At 37.1% G+C, this 11,501-nt stretch overlaps 1 protein-coding gene across 4 annotated transcripts in view; it reads right to left on the minus strand.

Moving 5' to 3' along the window:
* Positions 1-11,501, minus strand: part of nfia (nuclear factor I/A) — a 205,484-nt gene that overhangs the window by 31,429 nt on the left and 162,554 nt on the right. For 3 of the 4 annotated variants that reach the window (XM_016462196.1, XM_016462195.1, XM_016462197.1), the window contains one exon: positions 8,279-8,407. The exons of the other annotated variant lie outside the window; for it this stretch is intronic. In XM_016462196.1, the coding sequence (XP_016317682.1) occupies positions 8,279-8,407 (129 nt within the window). The remainder of the gene's footprint in view (positions 1-8,278; positions 8,408-11,501) is intronic. 4 annotated transcript variants of the gene reach the window in all.

Here is an 11,501-nt window from a genome sequence, read left to right on the forward strand (position 1 = left end):
TTCGAACCACCAAGCATGAGAGCATGTTCTAGTACACCCCCAAAACAAAATCAAGACTTTGTAAAAGAGCATAATAAGTTTTTTTTTTTTTTTACTTTGTCAATAATAAGAGTTGAAAAATGTGCAAAAGAAAAAGAAAAAAAATGTCCACACACTGAAAATAAAGATCCAAAAGCGCAACAGTTTTAATTAATATTGATAAATATGTGAAGAGAATGTGCTAATACATCCATTTAACCCAGTGGTTCTCAACCCGCGGCACGTCACAAATTCAAATGCGGCCCACCGTGCTGAACACAATTAAAAAAAAAAAAACTTTCAGTTTTACAATTCATTTTAGTTTTTACATTAATTTAAAAATGTACTAAACAAATATAAGCTATAATGTTTTTGTTATGTAAAATAATTTTGTTTTTCATATATTATTTTCAGACATGAGCAGACCTGTAGGCTACTCACATAATTAACGTTACACATTTAGCGAACACTTACAAGCGTGCACTTTGGCAGAATTCAATTTAAATAGTCATCAGCAGCCATTAGTTCGGTAAAATTGAGCATCAGAATGGACAAATTTGTTATTAAGGGAGAAAAACGAAATGTGGAAAATGCCAGCGAAGGAACACATACAAACAAGAATAGTGGTAGTATCAGCAGTGAAGGAGAGTGCTGGACTTTCGGCATCAACTTTCGGTTTGCCCCGCCACTCACTTGAAGATGTTCAGGCAAAAGGAAACACCCATACTAGCTACGCAGCAATCATCCTTAATTGCAGAAATGTGACAAAACATCTCTGGTGAGAACCTCAGATTATTAAATTTGAAAGTGCTTTCCATATTTGGATCAAGAACGCACATTTCCTGCAATGTCACGCGTCAAGTCACGCTTCCGTGCGTGTCTTACAGACTGCAACTTACAATTGCAACTTCATTGTGCTGTTACTCCTTTCGAGCCGAATTTTACAAAATTGGTCAGCTGCCGACAGCTTCAGGTGTTTTATTAATGGTGAGAAGAATTATTTATTTATTTATTTCAATGAATGTAATTAAATATAATATTTAGGCTATAATATTATAAATCTGGTTGGTTTGTATTGGTGACGTAATATGTAAATGATATGCAAATTATATCCGTGCAGCCCGTGAGACTTGCACTTGGACCATAGTGCGGCCCAGTGGAAAAAAAGGTTGAGAACCACTGATTTAACCCTTAAAGGGGTGGTTGAGTTGTTTTGTTCTAGGCTTGATTGTGTTTATGGGGTGCAGTCTAACATGTGTTCATGCTTCGTTTTTTTAAAAAACGCATTATTTTTCACTTAATTTACCTTTATTCTTCACCGCTCTGTCCTTTCTCTGATAAACGGGCTGATCATTTCCTGCTTTTATGAAGCCCCTCCCTCAGAAATACGCGATGGACTCTGATTGGTTAGCTAGTGCAGTGTGTTGTGATTGGCTAAACCGCTTCTGGTGCGCGTCTAAATGTCCCACCCCTCACCTCAGCGGCATGAGCTCCGGTTGTATTGTAAACAATGGCGTCGTCTATATTGCTTATCAATTTGAGCCCAATTGAGACGCAGAGGATATTAGTGAAGAGCATGCACGGCTCTTAATGGTATGTTTGTTTGTTGTTGTCTCATACTTTTAGATACGCTGTTATTTGTGAATGCTACTGCTTCTGTTAGCTTTTAATATACGGTTTTATCCTGATTAAAGCTTTAATACAGTACGGAAACTGCATGTGCGTCCATGTATAGCCTGATGCTTCTCATAGCTATGTGAAAATAAGTGTATAAATGGAACAGAGCTGAGCTGAATGAGAGAGAGAGAGAGAGATGCACAGCAGGGGACGCAGGAACAGTATTAAGAACCGCTGCTTTAGAACATTGATTTTGAAACTTGTGAATCCATTGGAATCGTTAGAAGACAGAATCGTGATTCATATATGAATAGATTTTTACGTGCACCCCTAGTTTTCTCTTCCTCTCCTCTGCCTCGCCCCCTTCGTTGCGTGTTCCCGAGGGCAGGGTTTATCAGGGTTTGTGATGTCACGAACCCGGGAAGTAACTCGTTGTAGTCCCTACGAGTTGTTTTTGTAGGCATTAAACTGCCATAATTTTAAAAGACATCTCCGTTTGCATTGAACTTTCAACTTCTTAACTTTGCAGATATTGTTTATGCTCAAACAGCAACATTACACACAAACTAATGTTAAAAAAGTGAAATTGCAAGCAACCACCCCTTTAAATGCATACCTCGGGTCTTTAGCGACCCGGGACATCATTCTCTACACTCTCCCTCCTTCATTTTTTTAAGTTAGACATCAACTTTCTTAATATTCCTCAATCTATTAATTATAAACAATATAACAAGAAAAAAAATAGTAAAATATAAAAGAATGCCTGTTTTGATTTTTTACACGGCACCCCTGCTCTTGACAGACGGGCACCGTGCCGCGGCACCCTGGTTGGGAAACACTGCACTAGAGACCCGAGGAATGTAAATGTGTAAGTATTTTTTCCTGCGCAACTATATTGACATATCTGATGACTCAATATGTGCAATGCATCTTTTTTCCTCAAGGTGGCACTGTTGTGAATATGAGGCAGATACTTCCAAGTGGTTTGCTGACCATTATATTACTGTGCTTGGTTGGCCAGCCAACACGCCTGACCTGAACCCCATATGGAATCTATGGGATATTTTCAAGAGAAATATGAGAAACAGTCGATCCAACAATACAGACGAGCTGAAGGCTCAATAGTGCCTCAGTTGTGCCACAGGCTGATCGCTTCCATGCCACACCTCACTGATGCTGGAGTTTGTGCTAAAGGAACCCCGACCAAGTATTGAGTGCATAAATGAACATACTTTAAAGAACTTGAGCTTTTCTGTTTTGCAAATCCTTTTTTTTTTTATTGATCTTAGGAAATATTCGAATATTCTGAGATACTGGATTTTTGACTTTCATGAGCTGTAAGCTCTAACCATCAAAATTAAAACAAAAAAACTTTTGAAATGTTTTACTTTGCCTCCTTTTCAGCGCATCATTATCATTTCCATATTTGCTTTGGGAGGTATGTGTCCACTGGACCCCCTTCAGACTAACTTTTAGGGCCACCCACTACCTCTGCGGCCGGCCTATGCCTCTTTTGCCATCAGTCACACCATTAAGTAATAGAAATATAGAGGTCAAACAGGTACTTCAAACTCTTTTAAATTACAGACCAAAGACCAGACTAAGGCTGCACCAGCACATTTCTTGGAGCAGATCTATCTATCTATCTATCTATCTATCTATCTATCCATCCATCCACACATCCATCCATCCATACATATTTTAATTTTCATCAACTGAAATTTTATTTTTGTTGACTAGAATCAGTAAAACGCACAAAAAATAATTCACATGACATGACAAAATACTGGCTAAATTTAAATGATATTTTCATAAAATAGCGCACCAAATGTAGCCAGTGCAGAACTTGGAAACCCACTGGCCCAGAGATGGCAATAAACGGCCTTTTCCATGAAATTCACGGATGCTAGCTGCAATCCAAGAGCTGACTTAATGAAACACTTGAGCAGCATATGGTTTCTGCTCCGTTATTCTAAGAAGTGGATCCAACTGGCATCGCCGCATCTATCTGGAGGCAACATGTTGAGACTGGATGGCTTTCGTGACGTTTCTCCTTGCCAAACAAAACAATTTTTCAAATACTGTCAATCATTCGCCCTCGCGAGGACAAATGCTTACCTGTTCTGCATTTAAATCATCACGGAGTCGGTTCTCTAGAGCCAAACGAACCGTAGATCAGCGTTACAGGTTTGGTAACCAGCTTACGTCAGCTACAGCGAAACCTACCGTCTCAATTATGCAAATTGCCCCAGTCAATTAGTGAGGAGGGAAAAAACACTTTTTTTCTTCTTCACTCACTGACAGAATCTAAGTGTTGTGGAACGATAGCCAATTACTTAAATGGCTTGCTCCCTTGTCATATTCTTATTCATTTAATGGTGGTTATTTGGACGGAAAATTGCAAGCAAACAAAGTTTGACCGTGTCTCGAGTTGTCAAAGCTGCTGGACGACATAATTCACTCTCAAGGCCTGTCAACTCTTCCGTCTTCAATGTTCCCCGTTCCGCTAAATGCAAGACACTGTCTCCTGCGCCTTAATATTCATGTAGCGCATGGGGAAAACCCCACTGATGTGCTAAAAGAGGCTTCATGAATTAAAATGGGGTGGTGATGAGGCTAATACCAGAACACAAGCGCGAGAGCGAGAACAGAGGCTTCGAGAGCAGCCTGGTCTTCACTACAGACACCAGGAGATCATGGTAGCCCCAGGAGAAGAGTCTGATCCTTAGAAATGACTTCTCTTTGTGCTTTATTAACCAGCGGGCCGTTCTCACAAGTGTGGCGCCACCATGTTCAAGAACATGATGCATCAAATGGTGTTAACGGTCAAAGAGAATCTGGGGCACAAAACTCAGCCTTGTTGTGGCTAAATGTTTAAGCTCTGTACCATTAAACTTAGATGAAACATCACCATAGGTGTAAAGTAAATATATATAGAAGCCTCCGACTAAGAGTAACAGCAGAAAAAAATAGCAGACTGACTATGTGAATAACTGACTAGACTTGAGCCATTGTTCAGGACAAATCTGTTACTCATGCATGTCAGGATTCAATACAAACAAAAATTTCAAATGTTAAATTATTATAGTTTGTACTTGTTTCAATTATTTTATTATATATTATGTTTTATTCTTAATTTTTTTATTTTATAGTATTATTACTTATAGTTATTTATTTTATTTTGTTCATTATTAATAATACACATTTTAATACATTTATTTAATACAGTAATTTATATGTATAAATGTATTTAAATATTTACAAAAGTATTTATATTCACATATTTAAATGTGCTAATTATTTTATTTCAGTGTAAATTAAATTTATTACAGTTGACCATGAAGCAATATTATAGTTATACAGTTACATTGATATAGTTACTTGAGGCCAAAAAAATTATAAAACAAAACAAAATTAATAATAATTAATAAATAAAGCCAACTGCTTTATTAAATTTAAATTTGTTTTTAAAAATTATATATTTCCTAATGTGTTCTGTAAATTTGTGTAGTCTGTAGTATTTGTTTTATTTAATTATAAATTATACCGTTTGTTTTATTATTTATTGTTTTATCATGTATTATTATTATGTATTGTTTTATTACTAATCATTAATAATAAATACTTATACCTATTTATTCAATTATTAACGACTAATATTTAAAAAAATAGCATACTACTTTAAACATAAGTATATTAATATACATAATTACTTTAATGGAAATGAAAATATATGACAGTTACATCAGGCATGAATAAATGAATAGATAGATAGAAGTACCTGTTTGACCTCTATATTTCTATTACTTAATGGTGTGACTGATGGCAAAAGAGGCATAGGCCGGCTGCAGAGGTAGTGGGTGGCCCTAAAAGTTAGTCTGAGGGGGGTCCAGTGGACACATACCTCCCAAAGCAAATATGGAAATGATAATGATGCGCTGAAAAGGAGGCAGACTCCAGCAGCTGGTTGAGCGCGGCTCCTCTGTTGCCATTGTGCCGCCACCCGCGCGTAATAGAAAAGGCTCCGGATTAGTTCCACTTTGCAAATCGCGTTGGTTCACTGATTTTTTATTTTTTTTTTTGCTCTCCGCAACATTTTTTCCCCACTGGCCCATTGCTGCCAACTTTCATTGAATGGTGGATTATCAAAATAATAACTAAGGTGATAATAAAGGCTTTTTTTGATGCAACAGGTCTCCACTTTACCCAGTTTGAATAAGGAGGGAAGAGCCAGTGTTATGAAGTGGCACGGTCAATTGAAAGGGAGGACAGATTTAGGCGGTTTTAAATTATCTTTAATGGTGTGCCCCCCCTAATAGAAAAGGCTCCGGATTAGTTCCACTTTGCAAATCGCGTTGGTTCACTGATTTTTTATTTTTTTTTTTGCTCTCCGCAACATTTTTTCCCCACTGGCCCATTGCTGCCAACTTTCATTGAATGGTGGATTATCAAAATAATAACTAAGGTGATAATAAAGGCTTTTTTTGATGCAACAGGTCTCCACTTTACCCAGTTTGAATAAGGAGGGAAGAGCCAGTGTTATGAAGTGGCACGGTCAATTGAAAGGGAGGACAGATTTAGGCGGTTTTAAATTATCTTTAATGGTTTTAGAAAAATAAGTTTTCCGGCCACCCCACCTAAACGAGTTTGACTAACGTCTCGAAAAAGAGGGAGGCCGTTTAAATCAATTATAGATTCATGGTTTTAGCTTTTAAGAAGTACTCTTAAAAGCTAAAACCAGGTGACAAGCCTCGCCGTGTATGCATATTAAATTTATTTTGCGCCTCGCGTCCACGTGGGCATAAAATATTCACATGACAGCGATACCACTTCCAAGCATGATTTAATACTAATAGCCTCACAAATTAAGTTGTGGTTTCTACTTCAACATATTCAAAGTAACTGATGCTGGAAACAGGCCCTTCGGAACAATTCTGTGAGCCATTTGGCTTTACATCCAGCAAATGAATAATATTAATAACAGAGAAAAAGCAAAAACAGGTAAATGTCCACACAAAACCTTACTTTTGCACAAAGGTTGTCGAACACTAGACAAAATGTGCTTTGAATATGCAATGGAAAACCACAAACAAGCCAACAGGCCGTAAATTCAGGAGTTTATTTTCCTCACAATAATTCATGACCACGTGAAGACAAGAATATGTAGCCGCTCACTGCGCGCCTTTGGGTTTGATTAAAAACCGTCCTTATCTATGACAAAACCATTCACAGCCAGTGACAATACGGTCGTGATAACCTGATCCAGGCCTCTGTCTGATAAAGCCTCGTTCGCTGGGAAAACCAAGCCATGTGTAAATCACACTCAGAGATCCGGTTAAGTGTTTACATTAAATGCATGTAAATCAAGCAGCCGGACGAGGCGATACACACTGTGGATTGCACTCGTAAAGTGACCGCTCTCACGTCCTTAGCGTATGTCAACAAGTGTCCGACTGTAAAAAGCTACAAATATATCTCTCCCTCGCTTTTACCTGCACTGCCTCAAGCCCAGTTCACACTGAGAGCAAAAATACTGAGAAAACACTTAAACAAAACAAATCAAAATACACACAAAAACAAGACTATTTTTAACTAGCGTTTTTTAGTAAATCAAAAACATACAGCACAACCAGTGTAGTCCAATTCACAAACAAATAATCATAAAAATACTATTACTGTAAGTGAATCAAAACCTGCAAACATCGCTTACTGAATTAACATTAGTTACTTTTAGTTACTTAACTTTAGTTACTTTAGTAAAAGTTACTTAAGTTACTTTAATAAATTATATAAGTTATCATTACTTTCCATGATGGAATATTATATAAAATAATTTAAGTCAGTAAGCAAATAAATAAATAAATAAACAAACAAAAACAAATCAATAAATAGATATAATAAATCAAAAAAACTTTGTCACCCAATTGAAGTACAATTTAAATTACATTGCTTATTGTGACAAGTATAATTATATATATATATATATATATATATATATGTGTGTATACAGTATATTTATATTTTAAATAAATAAAAACTTCACAGAGTAGTTTTTGGTTGTGCTGATTATAAAATTCAAATAAATAAACAAATTAAATTAATTAAACTGCAATTTTGGGCTTTGTTGCTCATTTTTAAAATGAATCATTTTGTACTGTTCCTAGGATCGCTGTATAATTTACAGCATTAGCTCAGAGACATTGTAATTGAAATATACCTAAATGAATCGGAATTGAATACGAATCTAACTGAATCAGAACTGAATTTAAACTGAATCAGAATCTAATGAGAATCAAATCGAATCAAGAGCTTGTGAATTTTAAAAATCCCAGTCCATATCCACATTGTGTTCCTTCTCATTTGCATAAAGCTAAACTCTACTCAAATTGGTTGCATCTCCAACTTGTAAAAACGTCTGGATGCTTTGCTTTTTTTACAAATCGCTGTCAGTGTGAACGCCCCTTCATACAGAGTCCGTTCAGACTTCAGGTTCCTGCTCATCCGGTCTAGTGTTACAAGGTGACAGTGTGGGGTGTGACGGAAACTGGGATTTGAAGGATTATGGGAGAACTGCTGGCTGGGATAAGGAGCTTGGGGAAGAAGAGTGGTGCAGTTGGAGGAGGGTGGGGTGTTGGGACCTCACCTCTGGGTCCTGTAATGACAGGTCGATGATGGTGTGTGAATGCCGTTCGAGGGGAAGTGGTCTGCGAAGGCACAAGGCTGCTGAAACCAGACTTCTCTGACTTCTTTAATGTGGTAGGCGATGGCATCCCTGGCAAGAATGATTGATAAGTGCAATTTAATAACGCAAGGTCATGGAGATACAGGCTGGCGCAAAGGAGAGAGAGTGGATAGGAGGGTTGGGGTGGTTTGTTTGGGTGGGTGGGTGAGTGGATGGGGGTCAAGACAGCAGGGGAGACTGTGAGGCCCAGCGGGTGGCACAGGATACACTACATGGGGCCGAACGGTGACTCTCTCCCAGTGCAGCGCAAGGTCACATGAGTATGTAGTGTACTGATGTCTTGATGTCAACAGACATGCACACTAGGCATGACCTTTCTCAAAATAAAAGTAAGTGTTACTCATCTTCTGTGTAAGTTTGTGCATGTAAAAACAAGTCCAATCAGACTTTCGAGGGCGAGCTTAAAGGAATATTCCGGGTTCAGTACAAGTTCATTTGATAGCATAGTATAGTATTGATCACCACTAAAAAATAATTTCAAGTTGTCCCTTGTTTTCAAAAATCTGGGCTACAGTGAGGCACTTATATTGGAAGTAAATGGGGCCAAATTGTAATTAAGATACTCAATGTATAGAGATGTAAACAATGTGACAATTTGTTAAACCCATAAAACACAGGTAAAAATGATTGAAAGAGCTTTAGAGCTCAAATAATAAACTAGTTTTAACAGATGAAGTAATGTGGGTGCATTTTTTTTTGTTTTAATGAAAACAAGGGACGAGTCGAAATATTTCTTGTGGCAATCAACATTATGCCACAAATGCTATCAGTTGAATACAGAACCCCTAAAGAGGCATGGTGATGTGGAAAAAATATACTTGCATTGTTATGCTTTTGTGTTCTCTCACAAAACCTTTGCGTTCCCCTGAGAAACTTTGAGGTAACTCGCAAAACATTTGTGTTCTGTGAGAAACTTTGCATTTGCTTGAAAACTTTTGCGTTACCCCCAAAAAGTTTGCGTTCGCTCGCAAAACTTTGCCATTTTCAAAAATAAACTTTGTGTTCACTCGCAAAACTTTTGCGTCCCCCCAAGAAATTTTGCGTTCGCTTGCAAAACTTTGCCATTTTCCCAAGAAACTTTGTGTTCGCTCGCAAAACTTTGCCGTTTCCCCTAGAAACTTTTTATTTGTTTGCAAAACTTTGCCATTTCCCCGAGAAACTGTGCTCACTTGCAAAACTTTCGCATTCTCCCATGAAACATTGCGCTCGCTTGCAAAACTTTTGCGTTGCCCAAGAAACTTTGCGGTCGCTCGCAAAACGTTGCCATTTCCCCAAGAAACTACATTTGTTCGCAAAAATTTGCCATTTCCCAGAGAAACTTTGTGTTCGCTCACAAAACTTTGCCGTTTCCCAGAGAAACTTTGTGCTCGCTCTAGGGATATGCCGGTATCAAATTTTCATGTTGCGATTAATTGCTAATGCTTTTATCACAGTATACGGTATTATCACGGTATTGAAATTTAGTTTTAAAAAAGTGCTGTCATAATACATTATAACAGGTTTAATAACTTTTTTCTTATAACAAAAATAACTGAACATTTAAATGCAATAAAGCAATACAGAAAAATTTATAAAGCTAAAAGTTTTACACAGATTAAAGTGCAAAAGAACTATAAAGACCAATAGGTATCCCTTTACAATAAGACCTCATTAGTTAACCTTGGTTAATGCATTAACATTCACAATGAGCAATAGCTACATTTGCTACAGAAGTGATTAATTATTAGTTATTAAGTTATTAATTTAGTTCATGTTAGCTCATTAAATAACACAGTTGCAACTTTCGATTTTAACAACGTGTTATTAAATATTGGAATACCTAAGATTAATTAATGTTCAGAAGAATTTTTCATTGGCAGTTTATGTTAACTAATGAATTAACTAATGTTAACTAATGAAGCCCTAATGTAAAGTGTGACCGAACAATAAAGAATCAAAACACTTTCAAACAATATCTAGGGCATGTTGTAGTCCAGATTAAAATGTAAAAAAAGTTTGAAAATAAATAGCCTATTAAGTCTAAATATTTAAGTATTTGGTGCTGTGATCAACATCATAACAAATACACAAATCTGAATGGCTGTTTCAATCATTTAAACACGATTCAGAAACAAAGTAGAGCAGCTGCTTTGTTTACAGGGTTTCATTGTTATGCTTTTGTGTTCTCTCACAAAACCTTTGCGTTCCCCTGAGAAACTTTGAGGTAACTCGCAAAACATTTGTGTTCTGTGAGAAACTTTGCATTTGCTTGAAAACTTTTGCGTTACCCCCAAAAAGTTTGCGTTCGCTCGCAAAACTTTGCCATTTTCAAAAATAAACTTTGTGTTCACTCGCAAAACTTTTGCGTCCCCCCAAGAAATTTTGCGTTCGCTTGCAAAACTTTGCCATTTTCCCAAGAAACTTTGTGTTCGCTCGCAAAACTTTGCCGTTTCCCCTAGAAACTTTTTATTTGTTTGCAAAACTTTGCCATTTCCCCGAGAAACTGTGCTCACTTGCAAAACTTTCGCATTCTCCCATGAAACATTGCGCTCGCTTGCAAAACTTTTGCGTTGCCCAAGAAACTTTGCGGTCGCTCGCAAAACGTTGCCATTTCCCCAAGAAACTACATTTGTTCGCAAAAATTTGCCATTTCCCAGAGAAACTTTGTGTTCGCTCACAAAACTTTGCCGTTTCCCAGAGAAACTTTGTCTTTTTTGTCTTTACTTTTGCTTTCATCCAAGAAACTTTGCATCTGTTTCCAAAATGTCGTGTTGATGAAAATAATGAAAATAAGGAGGACTATATTTCTATATATTGAGTGAACGCAAAGTTTTTTGAGGAAATGCAATACTTGCGAGAGAATGCAAAAGCATGGTGAGTGAGCACAAAGCTTCTTTGGGGAATGAACACTTTTGGGAGTGAATGCAAAGTTTCTCAGGGGAATGCAATACTTTTGTGAGAACGCAAAAGCACTGAAATATAATTTTTCTTTCCCTGTCATTTTTTTTTCATCACCATGTCCCCTTAGGGGCTGTGTAGTTCAGCGTAGCTCTGAACCCGTAATATTCCTTTAAAGGACTAAAAGTTTTTCAGTTGGTTCAAATTAGTGGCGATGAGTGCGAGGTTAGTTAATGGTAAAAAAGGA

This window comes from Sinocyclocheilus anshuiensis, unplaced genomic scaffold (assembly GCF_001515605.1).
Source record: "Sinocyclocheilus anshuiensis isolate Anshui unplaced genomic scaffold, SAMN03320099.WGS_v1.1 scaffold560, whole genome shotgun sequence".
NCBI lineage: Eukaryota > Metazoa > Chordata > Actinopteri > Cypriniformes > Cyprinidae > Sinocyclocheilus > Sinocyclocheilus anshuiensis.